This window comes from Gorilla gorilla, chromosome 11 (genome assembly GCF_029281585.2).
Source record: "Gorilla gorilla gorilla isolate KB3781 chromosome 11, NHGRI_mGorGor1-v2.1_pri, whole genome shotgun sequence".
Taxonomy (NCBI): Eukaryota; Metazoa; Chordata; class Mammalia; order Primates; family Hominidae; genus Gorilla; species Gorilla gorilla.
The window spans coordinates 93,759,403-93,780,795 of record NC_073235.2 but is presented as its reverse complement, the minus strand read 5'-3'; the positions used below and the strand labels follow the sequence as shown (position 1 = coordinate 93,780,795).

The 21,393-nt window shown below is 38.6% G+C and overlaps 1 protein-coding gene across 9 annotated transcripts in view; it reads right to left on the bottom strand.

Annotated features, from left to right (window-relative positions):
* Positions 1-21,393, bottom strand: part of MYO1B (myosin IB) — a 179,656-nt gene that overhangs the window by 90,072 nt on the left and 68,191 nt on the right. For all 9 annotated transcript variants that reach the window (XM_004032967.5, XM_019022522.4, XM_055379286.2 and 6 more), the window contains one exon: positions 4,758-4,852. In XM_004032967.5, coding sequence (XP_004033015.1) covers positions 4,758-4,852 — 95 coding nt within the window. The remainder of the gene's footprint in view (positions 1-4,757; positions 4,853-21,393) is intronic.

The following is a 21,393-nucleotide window of genomic DNA, read 5'->3' as shown; positions in this document are numbered from 1 at the left end:
ACTTGGAACCAACCCAAATGTCCAACAATGATAGACTGGATTAAGAAAATGTGGCACATATACACCATGGAATACTATGCAGCCATAAAAAATGATGAGTTCATGTCCTTTGTAGGGACATGGATGAAACTGGAAACCATCATTCTCAGTAAACTATCGCAAGAACAAAAAACCAAACACCGCATATTCTCACTCATAGGTGGGAATTGAACAATGAGATCACATGGACACAGGAAGGGGAATATCACACTCTGGGGACTGTTGTGGGGTGGGGGGAGGGGGGAGGGATAGCATTGGGAGATATACCTAATGCTAGATGACGAGCTAGTGGGTGCAGCACACCAGAATGGCACATGTATACATATGTAACTAACCTGCACAATGTGCACATGTACCCTAAAACTTAAAGTATAATAAAAAAAAAAAAAAATTTAAAAAAAATAAAAAAAAAAAAAAAAAAAAAAAAAACAAGAACTCTCTGAGAAGGCAGATGTCACATACTGACATAGCTAATTAGTGGACGTGCTGTCTTCTCAGAACACATGTTCCAGAGGAGATGAAGAATTGGCCAAGACCCATCAAAACAATGACCGCAACCCACTTCTGATGACTCATTTAGGAACGAATTGATACAATTAGAATATCCTAAAAAAAAAAACCGTTAGTCACAAAGAAGGCTGACTAAAAAGCTAAAGAATGTAAGAATGAAAGAGGCTTAGGAATATTTTCTTTTCTTCTTCCAAGTGAAAATAAAAATGAAGCAATATGAAGTGAATATGTGTGCTTGTAGATAGAGTCAAATAGGATGGGGGGAGGGGTGGGCATAGATACAGCATCAGTACAGATGCCTTCAGCAAGGAACAGAGTTTCTAACTTGCCTTGCCACCATTTTCATTTGTCAACCTAGAGACAAACAAGAAGCTGTACTGCTTCTAAGAATTAAATTCTTTTTCACCTGAAAGAACTGGTTAGTGACATGGAAGGGGTAAAAACATTTTCTCAAGATGCCCAGGTCCTGTAAAGTTTCCCACAGGTTAAGAGACAGAGACAGAGGCAGAGACAGAGAGAGATAAAGAGAGAGAGAGAGACAGATTTGAACAAGCAAAGACTGGGGTCTGTAAAATGGAATTAGGGGTAATCAAGAGAGAAAGGAGAGAAACCCATTAGACATTGCTACAAATAATCCTCATGAGAGATAATGGTTGGTGGCTTGTGAGTCTCCATGTGGACAAAAAGAAAAGGAAGAGAGAGCCTGGTATGAGATATATTCTAGAGCCAGAACTGACAAAATTAGGAAAGGGATTTGATATGGGAAATACAGGAAAGGAAGAAATCAACGATAACAAACATTTCTAGTGTGATAACTAGGTTGACTAGTGGTCTCATTTATTGAGATCAGAAAGATTGGTTATAAGAGGGTAAAGAGAGAAATCAAGAGTTCCATTTTGTACATGCTTAGTCTGAGATGCATGTTAGACCCCAAGTAGAGATGTCAGACAGGCAGTAAATACATAGCTGGGAGATCAGCCAAGAGGTATTTTAACTAGCAGTATAAATGTAGAACACATTAACGTTATTGGAAAATAGTTGAGAGTGCCTAAGGAAAAAAATGGAGAAAGATAAAGATACCCAGAACTAAGCAAATCAACTAATTTTTAGTAAGATAGACATATTTTAAATGAGACCTGGCAATTTTCATATGGATCAGTCTTTGGCCCAGTCCTAGTCAGTGTTTTTGTCAATTACTTAAATAAAGACAGGAGGCTGGCTCCTTGGATTAGTACATGATGTTCATTCAATTATTTAAATATGTATTGACTACCTACTGTATGGCAGCCATTAAATTAGGTAGTAGAAACACAATATAAAATCCCTCCCTTAAGAAGACATGGGAGGCTAGTTGAAGGAGACTTACCAACATGGGCAAAGTAGTGTGGCACTCGGAAAGAATCATGTTCAAGAACTACTCTGTACCATGTTCAAGGTACAGAGATGCAGCTTAGTACAGTGTATAAAAGCAGGGACTCTATAACTACACTACCTGCATTCAAAATCCCAGCTCTGCCACTTATTCACTGTATAAGTTTTGGCAAATTGCTTAATGTTTCCGTGTTCCTATTTTCCCATCATAAAAACTGAAATAACAAAAATACTTATCTCATACATGTAAATAAGCACACCACCCAGCACGTGATAAGTGCTGAACGTGGGTTAGCTAGTATCATTATCACCCAGCAAAATGACAGCAATCCTAAGGGAAGGGAAAGAATCAGGATTTGTCAGCTTCTCAAGAGGTTATAACAATGGACCAAAATTAATAAAAATAAATACAATATTCTGCATGTAAGCTTAAAATAATTTTGTTCATCAATAGTAGATTGAGCAGATCTGACCTAATGGAAGTTACCGTGAAAAAAAAAAATCCTATAATATCTTACTTGGTTTAAAGACCAGTATGAGTCAATACATGCTTTATATGAATAGAAGCTCAGAGTCCACATTAAGAGGGATAATAGGCCAGGCACAGTGGCTCGTGCCTGTAATCCCAGCACTTTGGGAGGCCAAGGTGGGTGGATCACCTGAGGTCAGGAGCTCAAGACCAGCCTGGCCAACATGGTGAAACCCCATCTCTACTAAAAATACAAAAATTAGCCGGGCGTGGTGGTGGGCACCTGTAATCCCAGCTACTTGGGAGGCTGAGCCAGGAGAATCACTTGAACCCAGAGGGTGGAGGTTGCAGTGAGCCAAGATCGCGCCATTGCACTCCAGCCAGGGCTATAAGAGCGAGACTCTGTCTCAAAAAGAAAAAAGGATAAGAGTTCCACTACAACCAGGACCAAACCTCAAGTACTCTGTTTATTTTTTGGTATGCAATTTCATGAAGCATATTGACAAATTAGGATGTTTCCAGAACAACAGGACCAAGATAATGAGAGATTTGTAAGATCCAATTCTTCTTGTAACGTGCTCTCATAAGCACCATGTGATTTTCCTTCACTCCACTTACGTTTTGCATGTAATTTGTATGTATAGGTACGTACATATATGTCTATGTAAAGAGCTATTGTTTATCTCCCCTACTAAACGAAATGTGATAAGGGCAAGGACAGTGTCTATGTCCCTAGTATAGTACCTTTCACTAAGTTGGTATTCAATAATTTTTTTTCTGGATGAATGAATTAAATCAATGTATATAAAATGAGAAAATTTGAAGAAAAGGGATTTTTAGCCCTAGAAAGATAAAATGTTGACTTCAAATAACTGAGTGATTATCCTGTAGAGGAGAAGGAAGACAAATATGGTAAAGTTCCAGATAGCAGACTGAAGACAAATAGGTAGAGGCAGAATTGAACTCTAGGTAAGGAAGAATTTTGTTAGCTGAACCTGTACAACAAATCCAGGGGGGTGCCATTCAAAGTGGTGAGACTTCATCACTTCAAAAGGAGTTTGGCTGTCCCATGTGGAGGAGCCTACACCAGGTGGTTTATAACTAAAATCCCTTCAACAATATGACACCATGTTTTCTGTTACCTAAGGCTCTTACATGCCAGTCCTTTTCCCTTCATTTCTGACCACCTAGAGCCTAGAATTTGCCTAGCCCTGCAAAACAATGGTGCTCGGTGTCTCCAAAGGGCTCAAGAAAGGGGGCTGGACACATTCATCTAACCACTCTTTCTTCAGCTGCATGGGGTGCAGGGAGGAGTTACTCCTAAGGCAAGTGGAGTAAAGAGTAGGTGTAGAAGGAAAACCATTTCGATGTAGATAGTGAGCCTTTCAAGGCACAAATCTTTCTAAGAGCTTGTGAATAAAATGGATTCAGTCAGTTGACTCAACACCTATGGCAGATTTTCTTCTCTTGATCAATGGGAACTCAAAATGTGTAAATGTTACAACTAACCAGCCATGTAGAATAGAAACATTTAAAATTCCATCTTTGAATACTAAAATAATTGACCAATTATCATATTCTTATCTATAAAACAAAAGCATTTTACAGATGAAACTTTACGAAAATACCATCTTCCTCACCATCTTCCTCCTCCACAGACTCATCAGTTCCATCAAAAAAAACCCACTGATAACAGCAGCTTTAAACGTTTCTAAGGTTGAATTCAGAGAATGTGGCTCTTCTGAATCTTTTCCAGGTAGCTGGGCACCATCTGTAAAGTCATTTTCTCACTCAAGACCACCAATCATATGAATTGCATTTATTAAAAGCACAAGCGGAAAAAAGCATAACCCTTCCATTTGGAGGGTTTTTTTATGCGAAGCTTGCCAGGTCTAAAAAATACATATAAAAATCTCAATTCTTCAGGCTTCAGAGGAAAACTCTTGAGTAAAATGTTAGCATTTTTCTGGTATCTTCCCTCACTTTTTAGCAAAGGTAGAGTGTGTTTGTACCCTCTTAAAACCTAAATAAATTGGCATTCTTGGGGAAGCAGTTTGAATCTGTAAGAGCACACAGGTTTAATGTCTTGGGAGAAAAGTAAAAAGATCTTGCACCATCCAGAGACTACGCTAAAAAGGTCTAGAATCCAGCACTAGACTTCATATTGGTTGGAATCCCCTTGGATAGGCACCTTGTTTCTCTGGGGAGTCCAGAGAACATTCTGTGTTCCTAACCAGTATCCTCCTGCAGAAGCACCCTCACAGTGGCCCTGCGACAGATCTTGCTAAGGAGGCCCCACTGGTTCTCTTTGCTGTTGTCATTCTGTGCAGCATTTACCTTCTGCAGAGTTGCTTGGTAGGAGCCTTACCTGTTTTTCCTGCTCCACTTTCCCCAGTAATGAGAATACATTGGTCCTTATCTTGATCTCGTAGGGATCTGTATGCTTCATCCGAAAGAGCAAAGCTGCAGGGGATAATGGAAAAAAATTCCTTAGACTTCAGATCATTATTATGTGTTTATCAGATGGAACTACAAGCTCCTTAAAGGGCCACTGTGATATGCTTTTGGAAAGCAAGCTATCACCTTTTATTTCCTTTGAATTCTTAAAATCCATAAATAAATAAACCCATCCATTGTGACACGTTACCTTCCTCCATGTATTCTCTATTAACCAAAATAGTACTGTTTTATTGTACTCTAATGATATGCTTTATTTTTTATATAATATTTACTATTTATATAAATAAATAATTTATATAAATTTATTTAATAAATTTATATAAAATTTATATGAAATTATTTATATAAATTATTTATTTATTTATAAACCCAGCAAGCTAACATTTATGGGTTGTTAAATTAAAATCCAGGTAACTCAAACAAGGAGAAAATGTTACACCACATGTCTAAAATTGGATAATGTTGAGATTTTTCAGGACAATACACTGAAGTTTCAATATGAGGGAAAAAAATCTTTTCAAACATTAGAAAAATATTATCCAATACCAAATAGCTGATGTTACTACAATAACTTAAATACAGAACTACTGCCTTTACAAACAAATGACTGCAACTCTAAGATCCATCAGAGGCAAAATTTGGTTTGCCAGGGTTTTTGTCCAGCCCAAGCCTCCCAAAATTCTAACCCTGCCTTAGGATGACAAAGGGCCTCTATCAAGTAAGGCCAGAGCAGTGGTCCTGTTGCTCTTCCCCACTTCAAAATTTACTAAAGTAAATTTTGCCCCTTCTAGCTAACTGAAAAAGTGATTCTGACAATAAGACAATATATTTAAAATAGGTAAAGTCCTCACTTCATTTATTAACAAGTATTTGTTGAGAATCTACTATGTGTCAAGAAAAAGCTGGAGTGTAGAGACAATTAATGCTTGACCCCTTCTTTAAGGAGTTCTCCGTCAAAAGGAGGAGAGAAAGAGAAAGAGAAAATGGAGCCAATACATTAAGCCCAATGATAAAGGTATGTGCAAAACACGGCAGAACAAGACAAACCTCAAAGGGGTGGAGAATGGACTCAGAGAAACTCAAGAGGTGGAAAACTCAGTCCTAAAGAATGAATGAGCAAGACAAATGTCTTTTAGACAAAAATAAAGGCCAAAACATCATGGAGGTTGGGTGAAGGATTATGTGCAGTTCGATGTAGCTGGAAGGCAAAGCAAAGCATAATGAAGAGAGGATAAGAGATGAGCTGCGGAGAGAGATAGGCAGGTTCCAAATGAAAAACAAAAGAGCTGATAGGAAGCTTCAGTGCAGGATGGATAAGACAGTAATTAGAATTAATAATATCCAATTTACCATGTACCAGAACTGCCTCCAAGCTCTTTATGTTTAGTCATTTTAAATCTCACAACAAGACCAGCACAAAGCAAAGGCATAACTTGCTGAGGTCCACTGCCAGTGTGACACAGCAGGGCCAGAGCTAACGACTGCGACTGACCACTGGGATAAAGCACCTTTGCATTTTGCATAGACCACAGGGTGACAAGGGTGCAGAGAGCAACCAGTCTGCAGCCAGGAGACTGGCGAAGGACTGGGATACAGGAAGAGTGTATATTCGGCCAAGCAGATCACAGAGAGCTGTTCACACCAGTCAAGGACTTTGGCTTTTCTTCCAAAGGCATACGGAACCATAAATAATGACAATTTACTGAACACCTTTGATGTGCCAGGAGCCCAGTAAAGTGTCCTAGGATTCACAATTGGACTTAATCTTCAACACAGACCTGCAAATTAAATGCTAGCCTCCTTAAAGAAACATGGTCTTAAGAGATGACATGAGAAGCCCGTGATCCCATTCTCAGAAGAGTCATAACTTGAACCCAGAAATACTGTGAATCACATTCTCCCCTCTCTCATCATGTTCTCCTACAATTATTTGCCAGCATATCTTACCTTCCAGCTGAACTACTGTGAGATCCTCAAGGATAGCCACCCCTAGTTTTATTTTGTAACCCTCATATCAGTGAGTCTGCTGCCTTGCATATAATAAGTACTGTATACTCTAAGTGCATTTGTTGAATGAATGTATGAATAAAAGAAAACGACAGACAGAAAAAAAGTAATAAAAAGATCCTGACACCAGGGTCTTTTTTGAATAACAGCTTGTTCTAGCTTGTTCCTTTGAACAATGTGCACTGATCTCTGTCTCTCAAAGGCCTTTCAACCATTCTCTACACAACCAAAGCCTTGCTCAAGCTTCACAGCTGCTTGTGGCCTTAGCCTTCTCTCACATTCTGATTCCCCAGTCTGTGCACCATTGCATAATGGGGATAGTGGAAAACAATGAACACAGAGGCAGAAAACATCTCAGATGCAATTCCCTGGGCCCTATAGATGTATCTCAACACCTACTTGACCTCAAGCAAGTCATTACCATGGCTGAACTTCAGTGTCTTCATCTCCAACATGGAGAATGTAGCCACATACTTTAGAAGATCAAATAAAAGTGCATACAAGCACTTTGAAATTTATAAAGCCCTGAATAAATGTCAGAAAATCTTTGTGTGTTATAATTAGTTATGTACACACCTTCTTATTCCCTACCAGAATACAAACTCCTCTAGGGCAGAGCCTTTCTAATTAATCTTTATGCCATGTTTATGCCACAGAGATATAAACACGAAATGTAACCGATACCAAGTCATAAATGAAGGGATGGATGAATGAGTGGATGCTCTCAAAGCAGTGGCAAAGTCCCTACTGGAGTGAGCTCCATGAAGAATGATAAACAATGGGAAATTCATTTCTTCTATGACCTTCATGTAGGAAAGGAAAGCATTGCTTAGATTTTTTTATGAGCCTTCCTCCCCTTCTGCTCCTCCAATGTTCAGATAATATTTTGAGATGCCACTTTCATTATCATCATTGGCAAGAAATGCAGGAAAACACATTACAGTAAATACAAAAGAAGTTTTCCAATATATAATACGTACTCACTGAATTCTTCATGTATTGTTGAATACAGACCTTTTTCCCATGCTCCTAGGGCTACAACTTCGCATTATATTTACCACTGATTCCAAAATAATGCAAAATTACTTCAAAAATGAGTAACATATATGGCACACACACACACACACACATATATACAAACACAAGGCTTTGGAAGATCACCAAATCACCCTGTTGTGAGTTCATTTTAACTCAAAGAACCTAAGTTGAATACTTATTTTTTTCTTCTCTATCCAGGCTGAAATACTTAACTGCTGTCCTCAAAGACAGGGTCTCATTCATCTAACAGAGAGTATAATTTTAATAGAAGACAAAGGCTAAAAGGGATTTATTCTTTCAGGATTCTAGAGAGCCACTGAGTTCAAAGTGACGTGAAAATTTACCAATTAAAGTACTTAAGCACTGGAAAAATTGGCTTATAACTACTGGCATACCGATCTCAAGGACAGTATAAATGTCATCAGACTTATTTCTTATAAACACAGATCTTCAATTTCTTTAAAAAAAACAAGGGGTGGGGGCAAAAGGGAGGGCCCCAAAGAACACAAATCCCCCTCCCAATCTTGTTCCTCTCCCTCTCTGGCAATATGAGCACGTACCCATCATCAGCTCCACCATTTATAACTATAAACTGAAACCACATGCCAGTCTTCCAAGCCACTCTGTAATTAAGGAACCTAAATAAATCTTTAGAGAAGTCTTTAGTTAAAAACAGTTGTGACCCATATGCTTCACATTATTTTGTGACCGTGTCAGCATTGTCATTTACCACACAGAGAAATGAATGGTTAATTATAATATAATGACGATAGCGTAAGGGAGTAAACACGGTTTTACTCCTACCACATTAAGGGCATGGTTTTATCCTCTTCTTCTGTCCTCTAGTTGAGCTCTAAGAATAGGGTCAGCCCGATGTTTAAAGGCCATCTCCCCTTCATTTCCAGATCAGCTACACGGCTGTTCTTTGAGAGCCAAACTTTCCCCAGCACTAAGTATGTTTCCAAACAGCTGTATCTATCACTTTTAGGTTTTAGAAGTTTGGTTTGGGGCTCATCTGTTATTTTCTGTCACGGTGGAATGCTGGGTTGCATGTTCACAATTGTCTAGCTGGTATTTATGTTCCTCTCCCATCTTATTTCTGTTCAGAGTGTTCGTCAGAGTGGTTCTGCTTTCATGGCCATCAGACACAATGGCAGGGCTTCTTTTCCCAAAGCTCCATGTTCTCCACCCTGCCATTTCCTTCCTAGGTTTGTTTCACCTCAAGTGCAAAGCAGAAAAGAAGTCTGTGACACCCAAATACATCCAAAGCTTATGTTCTTTCAAACATGGCCCCATGTTTCAGCCTCTCCAGCTCTTCCCTATAGAGTTGCTTGAGAAATCATTCTCCAAAGCCAATCTAATCCATTCTGAGAACTGGTAGTTGGACCTCTCCATTAGCCAAAGTGTTTAACAAAACTAAATTTGTCTCAGGAAACTTACCTGAACTTAGATAACTGTTTCTACCTTCTTATTTCAAGTCATTTTCTTCAAAAGCTCTCAAAATGGTATTATTCCTTTTCATTTAATCTTGAGCCCTAGAGTACTTTCAAATAACACCAGGAAATTCTCCTTTGGAATTCAACCCTCTCAAAATAGCTCAGTCTCAAAATTCCCATCTACAATTGAGATATACAAGTCTCAACTATTTCTTTTCCTTACTAGCTCTGGTTTAGTCCTAAAACTGGGTGTTTCTAAACTAACCCCCAAAAAAGTGTTTTTTAAAAATGCCTAACCTCCATGTGCTTCCCCAATTCTAACTTCACGCTAAGCCCAATCAGGACTGAGGTGGTCCACAAGGACATGGAAGAGAAGGAAAAGGAGGAAGGGAATTATGTATGGTGTGTTTTGCATGGAAACCTTGAGTTTTCTTAAGGAGAGGCACTACGTTGGGCTTCCTTATATCTTTATATCTATAATTGTCTCATATTCTTAATTCAGAAACATTTGCCCAATTGGAAAATATCCCCAAGTTGACATTTTGATATCATTGTCAAGTTAGTGTTATGCCCTTCCACCAGACATTCATCTTATCACATCTTAAGGTAAAACTTTAGGGAAAATAAGTCTTTATAGTTATTTGTACCTTTATCCTGGAAGGCTTCACTGCAGTCTTGTCCTGTGCCAGTATAAGCATGGTAATTTAATTTATGTACACATTACAGTTACCCCTGCTAGCCACAACACTGGTAAACATTCCTAAATAGTCCAAGCTTCAGGGCAAGAAAAGGTAGAAAAGCCTTTCAAAATAAGTGACAATGGGCAAAGTGTGCACTATGCAGTAAAAAGAAAACAATGTGAAAACAAACATAACAGATGGGACTGGGGGGAGATGGATGGTAAATATACCTAAATGGTTGGAAGGTTTCTACATTTCACATAAAGTGGGACAATGTTAACTCTATATGGATTCTAAAAAGTTAAGGTATATTATAATCCCTAGAACAACCCATGAAGAACTATAGCCAAAATAACTATAAAGTAAATGGAATTATACGAATAAAAAATTCAAATAATCCAAAAGAAGCCAAGAATAGGGAAACAAAAAACAAAGAAAAAAAAGAGGGAAGAAACAGAAATAAATAATTGAATGACAAATTAAATCCAACCATGTCGAATATTACATTAAATGTCAGTGGACAAAATACTGCAATTAAAAGGCAGAGAATGTAAGAATGAATATAAAAACAAGACTCAACTATATGTGCCTACAGGAATGACATTTAAAATATAAAATCATAGATAGGTTGAAAGGAAATAAAATAGAAAAAGACATACCATACAACAACTTATTTTTTTTAAGGCACTGCACTTTTATTTTTATACATCTAATCTCAAAGAAGTCCCTAGTTGCCATCCCAGTATAACAAAGATGCTATGCCATAGCACAACAGATGGCAGAATGCAGGTGAAAATTATCTTAGAAAATGAGCTACAGTCATTTTTTTCTAAGACTGTTTTATCAACATGTAATTTTCTAATTTCATTTACATTCTTATATCCTAAACATAAGTGACCGTGTTGCTTTCCTTTGGCTACATAACCGGAAAAGGACTGTTTTTACTGGCTACAAAACAAAAATAATATCATCAAGATAAGTCATTTGAAGATGACATCTGTTTTAGAATGACAACAGTAAAGCATCAAATAAAGCTTGAAAGTCAGGCTTTAAAATAAGATATGATGAATATGCATTTTAGTTTCTTCTTCCTTTAGAATCATACTTGTTTTCAAAACACAGATCTCACAATATTTTTGTGAAATTTCATAGATTACTTAGGTCAGCCTCAACATATACCACGTTTCACATTTTTTTAAATGGGTCACTCAAAAATATACTTTAATCCTGGCAGTCAAATGTAACCACCAAGGAAGAAAATCATACTATCTGAATGTTATGTGTATATAAAATGGTTCACACGTGTTACGATGTTTTAAAAACTAGAAATCCCTGTGTAAGACACCTTCAAAACAGAGCAACTCCATCTTGAATAGGGACTGGGTAAAATAAAGCTGGGACCTATTGGGCTGCATTCCCAAGAGGTTAGGCATTCTTAGTCACTGGATGAGATAAGAGGTCAGCACAAGATACAAGTCATAAAGACCCTGCTGATAAAATAGTATGTGGTTAAAAAAAAAGCCAGCCAAAACTCACCAAAACGAAGATGGCAATGAAAGAGACCTCTGGTCCTCCTCACTGCTCATTACACACTAATTATAATGCATTAGCATGCTAAGAGATACTCCCACCAGCACCATGACAATCTACAAATGCTATGGCAACATCTGGAAGTTACCCTACATGGCCTAAAAAGGGGAGGAACCCTCAGTTCCAGGACTTGCCCACCCCTTTCCTGGAAAACTCAAGAATAATCCACCCCTTGTTTAGCATATGATCAAGAAATAACCACGAAAAAAGCTAACCAGCAGCCCTTGGGGCTTCTCTGTCTGTAGAGTAGCCATTCTTTTGTTCCTCTGATTCTCTAATAAACTTGTTTGTCACTTTACTCTGTGGTCTCACCCCAAATTCTTTCTTGCACAAGATCCAAGAACCCTCTCTCTTGGGGTCTGGATTGGGACCCCTTTCCTGTAACACCCGCATAATTGGACAAGAAACTCTCCTACTTCAGCATTAGAATTAATAAGCAAAGCTCATTATTTCAGGAGTTCACATCCTAGTTACAGAAAATAATCTAAAACACAAGGGGTAGTTTTCTTTCAAGATTTTAGAATTCTTATTTGTAATCCTTGTGACAAAGAAGCTTAGGGACACCCCAAAATTTTTTCTAGCCTGGAGGCCTGACCATTATCAAATCATAATGGAGATCCTCAAGTCTGCTCCGGCCAGGACCAGCTTGCTAAGAGTTACTCAACAAAATAAGCACCTTTCCTTCTACTGGACTGGTAAGAATGTGAACTGGGCCAAAGAGTGACTCTTTTTCAAAGGTGGATTGCAGAAGCCAGGTATTGGAGACACACATTAGGAAGCAGATAAGGGATTTAGAGAGACTAAATTATCCCAGGAAGGAAAAGGACTGAACTTACGATATAAAAGCAGAGAGAAGGAAACATCTGTCTCGAGGGCCTGGAAGCCGCTCTTTGGAATTTAGTAGCAATCCCTTGTGCTGCTGAGGACTTCCTTCTGAAACTTGCTTCAAAGAAAACAGTACCTAGAAATGCCCTAGGCATGAAACCACCACAGGGGGGAAAGTTCCCCACAGCGGAGCATCCTGTTGGGGTTTGGCAAGAGGTCAAAAGCAAAAAGGCTAATTCTACTTCTTTATCTGCCCTTGCTACTGCAGGCTGTTATCCCACAAATTAATGAAGCATGAATGGCTTCCACTGCCTTGATTTAATCCCTTAATAACTAAAATGGAAGAGTATGTGGAAGCAGGGGTGAGGTCATCCAGAACAGCAGGGCTCCCAAAGGATTTCATGGATACTCATGAGGTAAGAGGCGTTGTACTCACTGAGAGGGCTCTGCGGATGATGATTAAGAGAATCTGTCATCTAGAAGCTTAAAATTTAACAAGAAAGACATCTAAGTTCCCCCATAAAAAGGGGGTAGGAGAAGGTAATAAACATATCTGTAAACTCCTAAAGATATTCAGAAAAGGAAAAGATGACTTTTACTGAGAGACGCATGTCATGGAAAGCTGCAAAATCTGAACCCCAACGCATATGCAAGGAAAGAGGCTGGGAGGAAGCAGACAGCAGGGAGGAAATTATGCTATTTCCCCAGTGCAGAAATTAACCAAACACACTGATTTGGAGAAAAGAACAAATATGCAATTGGGGCTCTTAATTCAAATTCAATAAGCTCTTAAAGCATTTTTACTATCTCTTTTAACAAAAGAATTCTAACAATCACCTTTTAATACTCAACTCTTTTTAAAATAATTGCACAGCTATGGTCTACAAGAATAGCCTTTCTGGCTCACTTTAAACAAATTCCCAACACAAATGTTTCCAAACTTTTTGGCAAAAATGGCTTATTTCAATTAATTTCATGATCGATTTTTATGACTTTGTTACAGGCAACTAAATCATGGAAACACCTATCCCAAGAGAAGTTACTCTACAGACCTTGCTAATCACCTTTACAACTTAATGCTAAATTTAATGTTGCACTTATTAAAAACAATGGTTTCTGCTGATTTTTTACAGACAGATGTTCCCTACTGATTTAAAGCCTTAAAAAGCAGCACCTCATATGCCACTTTTTCTTTAACTTAGAAGCACATTCTGATCTAAAGTACGTCATATCCACATCCCAAAAAGTTAGACTGCTTGGTTAAGTGAAGCTTTCATGTTTACAAGAGTCAAATGTAAAACACTCTCCTCTAACTCTGACAGCCCCCAGTGCCCCATCTGCCCTAGAAAGCACTGTGCTGGGGACCTGAATAGCACCATATACTGTGGAAGTGCAGAGATCTGGCTCAGGTTATCACAGAAGGCAATAGGTAGAGATGCCATTTGAACTGGAACCCCAAGTACATACTGTCGGATTTTTTTTTTTAATGCATAAAGGAGAGAAAATGGGCAGTGGTAAAAGGCTATCAACTTCTTCAAGCTTTGGTTTGTGCTTGAAGCCTCACAGGGCTGTGCAGAGGATGACTATAAAGTACCCTGGGTCTGAAATGCAGCAGGTGCTCAATAAAAGACTAAAAGGTATGTGGGGGCTGAATCTGTGGGTGTGCCTTACAGAATCAAGGTCATCAATCTATTCATGTTTAGGAAAACCAAATCTGTAGCCATTTCATGGAGCGGCTGCAAAATTCAATTAAATCTACCAATATTAAGGAGATGCCTGAATATAGATAGATACTTGCACATACATACACACAGACCACTGTGTATATACCATGAAATGTCTGAGCTTGCATATATTATTGTACAGGAAGAAAAGTGAATTGGCAAAATAATAAAAATAAGAATAATAAGAGTCTTCCTTGTTAATAGCTAAATTCATATCATGATACTGTAAAGAAGGAAGCATTCTGGGAATAATTTTAAGATAATTCAGTACTCCTTAATTCAATAAACATTTTATGTGTCAGGAGAGTGTCAGGCAGAGGCATACAAAGGATACTGTCCCTACCCTCAGGAGCTCAGTTTAGAGAAATCATGTACTATCTAACTAGAAAATAATTTAGTGATGTGAGGACAAGTCATCTGGTCCGTGTTGCCTGTTGAAAACAACAGCAAAACCTTTCCCCAAAGCATGAGAGGAATACTAAGACCAGAAAAAAGTTTTTTTGTGATTAAAATTTTGCTTTTCTTCTTTCATCCAGCCACCCAATACGTTCCAAAGCCACCCTTTCCTTACCATCACCAGCTTGCCATTGTCTTAGAGGAGTCTCTCATTTTTGGCTTTCAGGAACCTCTTAATGGGGATTTCTATATCTAAGCAAGACATTTTCACAAGCCATCTTGATACAATGCTGTCAAAAAATGTCGTTTTTTTCATTACCATGACTCCTTCTCCATTCCTAATCTTGTCCCCCTTGTAGCCAGATTTAACTTCATACGTTTAAACATTTCTGTAAGAAATTTGTTAGAACTCAAAGCAAAATTGTATCAGTTCTGTCCCCCAAAACTATGGTTCAAAGGAGTACTCTGATTATAAGTATAATGCATTTATTTTGCTTAGGCACCAGAGAGATAGATGTCTTAGCAGCAGTTCCAAGGATTTTGGGGGCAGTCTTGACTGACATGATCCTAATGTGGTCCGGAGGCTCAACATCCCGCCATACCCAGGGTTTATGACGTACCTATTCAAACAAGGTTTGCAAATTTGTAACAGAGATAAAATGTGGAAACCCTTCCTCTAGACTTTCAAATAGAAAACAAGTAAGTTCCATCATGACTTAGCCAAATCCATGTCTTAATTTTAAAAAGAAAATCAGTGACTCAAAAGGACATCAGAGGACGATGATTCAGACCATGGAGAGAGAAGCCCCCTCAGAGACTGAGCAGGCTCCAGGCCTAGAGTGACTGACAGCTTTCTCTGAGAGGACTGTGTATGGTCAACATAGTAGGGCTTATGTTGAGTGTGTCTTCCAGATGGTTTCCACTCCCATTCCCTCCCTTACCCATGTCCTGGTTGCCACTCTAAGTAAAGGGTTTCAACAATAAGGAAGCTCAAGATGCCAAGTCTGTTCTGCACATTATTTGAGATTGCTTATGTTTATGGTGTTTTCAGTGCTAAAGTGTCTGCATAACAAAATGACTTCAAAGTGGTCACATAAGAATAGGTAAAGCAAAAATATCATATACCACTCGGCCTGCAGGCTCTCTTCCCTGCAGCCCTCCTCTTCCTTACTGGAGTTAGCCTAAAATGCAAAGAGGCCACTCCCTCCCTCATCAGTTTACAAGCTTGCTATGCTCTCCACCAATCCAGTCAGAGCCTGGCCCTGGACTTTAGGCAGGGAGTGACTAAACAGCCATGCTTTAAGCTATGTGACTGCTAGAGGAAGATTTAACATTGGTACACAGAAAGTGCCCTGATACAAAGGGTTTCAAACAATTCCTGCATGCTTCCATCACACAGACAGTGCTGCTTCAGAACACATCCAAATGCACAGCACTCAAATACTGCTTCAAGTGTTTTAAGTCATGTCAATACATCTCAAAAGTGGCTACAAGAAAATGACTATGTTGAAATATCACACACAGATTACATATATATTTTTTGAGAGAAGCAAACACTTGGATCTGCAAGCAGGAAGTTGGTATTTATTACTACGTATCTGCAGGGGCTTAAAGTTATCTGATAAAAGACTAGAGACAATCCTCCCAGAACAGCTGGGTAGAAGCGAGAGACCTTGGATCGGAACAGAGACTGCTTCAGGGTAATCTGGAGACAGGCATCAGGTCCTTGGGAGCTCTACATAGTACATATATTTTTATTACAAAATATAAGCTTGATACAAGCTTGTACCTTCAATATGAAAGCTCCATTTCTATATACTCAGACTGATTTCTGGTTACCCAGAGAGGTCAAAACCAAGCAAGATACACTCATACAGAATCAAATCCTAAAAGCTTGATTTCTCACTGATGTGCTACAGATTACAAAGCAAGCAAGGCCCTTCTCTAGAGCTGGCCCTGCTGTTTTTCCTGGCTCATTTCCCTGGAACCCCCTGCCTCTCAGCTCGCTCTAGGAGTCCCTTGCCTGTACACCTATAAAATCCTATTTCTACATCTATTACAGCCTTGTAATATGGTGTGTAATATGTTGTGTTTTAAGTTTGGGAGACTTTTTTGTTTACAGTTTCTTTTGAGAGTGGGAATTAAGACTCACCATCTAGTGCCTAGCACAGTGCAACACATGGTATATGCTCAGAAAAAAACTGGTGTAATTAATCCTAACATCACCTTTTCTCATATTCATGCAAAAAAAGAAATAAAATTAATGTATGGCATTTTCAAAGTCTATGTTTGCTTGCCAACTATTTACAAATAACAAAGAGGAAATGAAATAAAATGTTATTTCAGTAGACATATATAAGTGCACATTCATACGCTTACAAAGAGCTCTGTGGGTTTAAAATACTCGAAGAATTAAGTTAAAGAGGAGTGAGGCTCTATTTTATACTCTAGTTAAAATTTTTCATTTGGGTTATTTGGATTCAGCAATTCTCTCTAATGCTGGTCTGTATAAATTCAATGTGAAGACACAGGCAAACAGTCACCTAAAATCTCCTTTTAAAAGTCAAAGTGTGGGGTGGGGGGAGGGGGGAGGGATAGCATTAGGAGATATACCTAATGCTAAATGACAAGTTAATGGGTGGAGCACATCAACATAGTGCATGTATACATATGTAACAAACCTGCACGTTGTGCACATGTACCCTAAAACTTAAAGTATAATAATAATACAATTTTAAAAAGTGTGATTACATTTGCACTAGTAACATTGCAGGCCCTTGCTAGTTCTTGAACTAAGGAGCAAAGGCAATTACAGCCTTCTTCAGAGCTGGCTAATGAGAATATGCTGCTCCTATCCTTCCTACCTTGCTTACAGTCTCCAGCTGATATGCCCTTTCGTCTCCAAAAACTGTTGGTCAGTTCTCTAGGTCCCCCTTGAACAACTATCACTTTTATCCTCATTTCCTTCTTGAGTTCTATAGCGGATGTATCCAGTGCCTACAATCTGCCAACAACTGTGCCCAGCATTGGACAGGATGCAAAAATAAAAACGACGCTGCACCTGCTCTCCAGATACTCAAGTCCAAGGCTCTCCCTCCATCATGGCTTGCTAAAGCTACCAAGAGCTACCTATCACAGTCCCCTTCTGCCTCCGCACATCAAATACATCCTCCTCCAAAGAAGGATTACTTTCAGTGTTCCGAATTTATGTTGAGAACAAGTTTTCTGCACCAACAAAATCACCAAAACCTGCAGAGGTGCGGCACTCAAAATTTTCCTGGATCAATGAACCAATACATCTTCAAAGACTCCACACGTTAAATCTTCCTAAATTAAATTGCTAGGAGACTGCCTAGTAAAGCTACAGTGACAACCCTCTGCTCACCTCCATGCCATTCTTGCTACTGAAATCTGACATGCTGTCACATCCAATCAACTCAGTGACAAGTCCTAGGATGATGCCAGAGGACCCTCACTGGAGCTTTCTATATGCCAATGGTAGGCTTGCTGACAGAGAAGAAAATCTACAGAGATTTGGAATGAAGGCACATGTCTCCAAAGATTTTAGTGCTAAACATCTGCTAAAGGAAGACATCCCTAAAATTTTTATAAATTGTCAAATAGGAAACGCCAATTTCTAAAACTATTCTAGAATAGTAGTTCTAGCTTTATTGCTTAAAGGTTAAAACACACACATACACACACATACACACTCACTCACATATGACTGTTCTCTTCAATTATGTGTACTTCAAATACCTACTGATTGAGAAAACAGCAATCCCTACAATAACTCCCGAGGCCCAAAGACTGGGAATCATTATCATAAATCAGTTCCAGTCTGGAGAACTTTCTATTTGTCATATGACTTATGGCCCCTAATCTCTGTAGAAATCTCTGTAGAGATGAGGGGCCATCTATTCAAACAAGTCTAGGTTTGCTTCCTAAATTTTCATAAAATGAAGGCAGACCAATCTATTAATGAATTTTAAAATTAAGGATCTTTTATTGGCAGTGGAAATTGTGTACTCTAAGCCCTTACCAGAGAATAAAACCTCCAATTATCTGAAGACCACCTTTAATTCAAAGCCCATTTATGAGAAAACAGAAAACAAATAAATGAACACAAAAAACTTTCACAGAACTACAAGGCACCTGAAGGAAATATGCAATCTATCTGTTCCTTGTACTCTTTAATTGAGTCAAACCATCAATAAGCTCAGCACTTGTACCTATGGTTCTCATCCCTGGATGTATACTAGGCACCTACGGAGCCCGAAACCTTGTTCCCCTTCCCCAACCCTATAGATTCTAAGGGAATTCTGCACTGGTTCTAACAGACAGCCAAGGGTGACAGCCGCTTACTTATACCTCTTATAGATTTGCTTTTCCTAAATCTAAATCCTTATAGATTTGCTTTTCCTAAACTGTGCTTTGGTGTTATGTCCGCTGATTCCACTTAGTAACATGAGAAGCAGCTATCTAAAATGCATTACTAAGTTTTGGGAGGTGTTGTCATGATGACACCCTTCACATAGTCAGTCTCACAGGAGAAATCTCTTTGAAATCTAATTGGCAAAGAAAACTTGCTTCTTTTGAGCAAATGCACTTTGATCTTATATGCAAAAATAATGTAACTGATCACATTTCCCTTTTTTGCTTTGACTACCAGGAAATGAAAAGTTCAAGTTCAGTAAGCTTAGAAGATGTCACAGTATTAACTTTCACTGGGGTCTCATCTATTTTCTATGTTTCCTTTGCTCTGAGTTTTAGAAAGCTATTTATTTTATTACATTGACTATAAAATACTAAGCTGCCTTTGGTCAGCTTACTATGCAGCTTACTATTTTGAATAGTAGGGAAGATAATTTTGAAAGTGGGGAATATAACAATTAATTCACATTGATCTTCTTCACATGTATGTGAACTACAAAAACTAAAAAAGGCAATTGGTATGACTAAAATATATGCACACAAGAAGAGCTTTGCTTTTAGGGAGGAGGGGAAGATGGATGGGAAGATGGATAGGTGGATGGGTGGATGGATGGATGGATGGGTGGATGGACGGATGGATGGACGGTGGGAGGATAAGGGATGGGGGTGTGGATGAATCTGCCTCACAATATACAAACCACCCTTATAAGAAGAGCTAAAAATTTGCCCAGATAATTTTTGTTCATTCACTTACACCTGTAACATTTGCAACTCATACCAAATCTAGAAAAATCTTCAGTATGCAAACAGACACATACAGGTTCAGCAGAATAAAAAATCTACAATTTAAAAATATAGCACCACTGAGTCAAGAGAAGCTTTGAAAGCCTATTGCCCTGACTCATATTATGGAAATAGGAACTCTTAATGCATTACGCAATAACCTGAAACTTCCCCATCTCACCTGCAAAAACCCAATATTCTTCTCTTTTCTTAACAAAAATATTCTTTTGTAATCTTTTCTAAAATTTTCATATTTCTTCACCTTCTATCTTTGACTATAGTCATATGTGGAAAAAGAACTTAATTAAAGTTGTCCTTAAACACAACTTTAAGCTCTTGAATATAGGTGAAACTGACTTTTATTTATTCATCACCCATCTGGGAAGAGTTGAATCCAAAAACATTAACATTACATTGGCTTAAGTTTCAAAGCTGGTTAGAACCATTTTACTGAAATTCCCAATGGATGAATATGTGAATGAATATAGAAGAGATCAACATCTAATTTTCTAATAATTCCAACAGACATATTGGTTCCAAGAAAATCAGTAATATGAGAATTGGAACAAAGATGGATCTACTCCAATAAATTACCAATGCACTAAAACATCTTCAAATAATCACCAATAATCACAATAATCACATATCAACTATTTCTGTAAGCAATAGCAACCAACTATAACACTATTAGAAAAGTCTTTATTGATAATAAACCAAAAAGCTACTGAAGTCTGTTGAACAATAGTGTGAAAGAAAAAAAGTAACAACAGAAACATGAAAAATGGATGAACAGTTTTACTTCTGTAGAAATGCATTCAAATAAAATTAAACTGGAAATGTGGAAATTCACCATGATTACAATTATTATTTTTTTAAAAATTGAAAATATTTTAAGAGGTCTTTCATTCTAAATTATACTACTGAACTCATGTTTAAATTCACACAGAAGCTTGCTTTACATGGTATCCACAAGTTAAATTACCAAACAGCCAACAACCTTACTGAAACAATCCTAGCAGACAAGAGACCATGTGATATATTAACTAAATCCCATTCCATTCTCCTTTCCCGGGCACAAGAGGAGACTATATTTCCCAGCTTCCTTCGCAGTTAGGCTGGGCCCATGTGACTATGCACTGCCCAGTGAAGAAGATCTTATCATGCTCTCTCTTCACCTTCCACAGCAATCTTAAAAGCCATGTGGGCCGGGCACAGTGGATCACATCTGTAATCTCAGCACTTTGGGAGGCTGAGGCTGGTGTATCACCTGAGGTCAGGAGTTCGAGACCAGCCTGACCAAAATGGTGAAACCCTGTCACTACTAAAAATACAAAAAATTGCTGGGCGCAGTGGCTCACGCCTGTAATCCCAGCACTTTGGGAGGCCGAGGCGGGTGGATCACGAGGTCAGGAGATCGAGACCATCCTGGCTAACACGGTGAAACCCCGTCTCTACTAAAAATACAAAAAATTAGCTGGGGTGGTGGCAGGCGCCTGTAGTCCCAGCCACTCAGGAGGCTGAGGCAGGAGAATGGTGTGAACCCGGGAGGCGGAGCTTGCAGTGAGCCGAGATCGTGCCACTGCACTCCAGCCTTGGCGACAGAGCTAGACTCCATCTCAAAAAACAAAAAC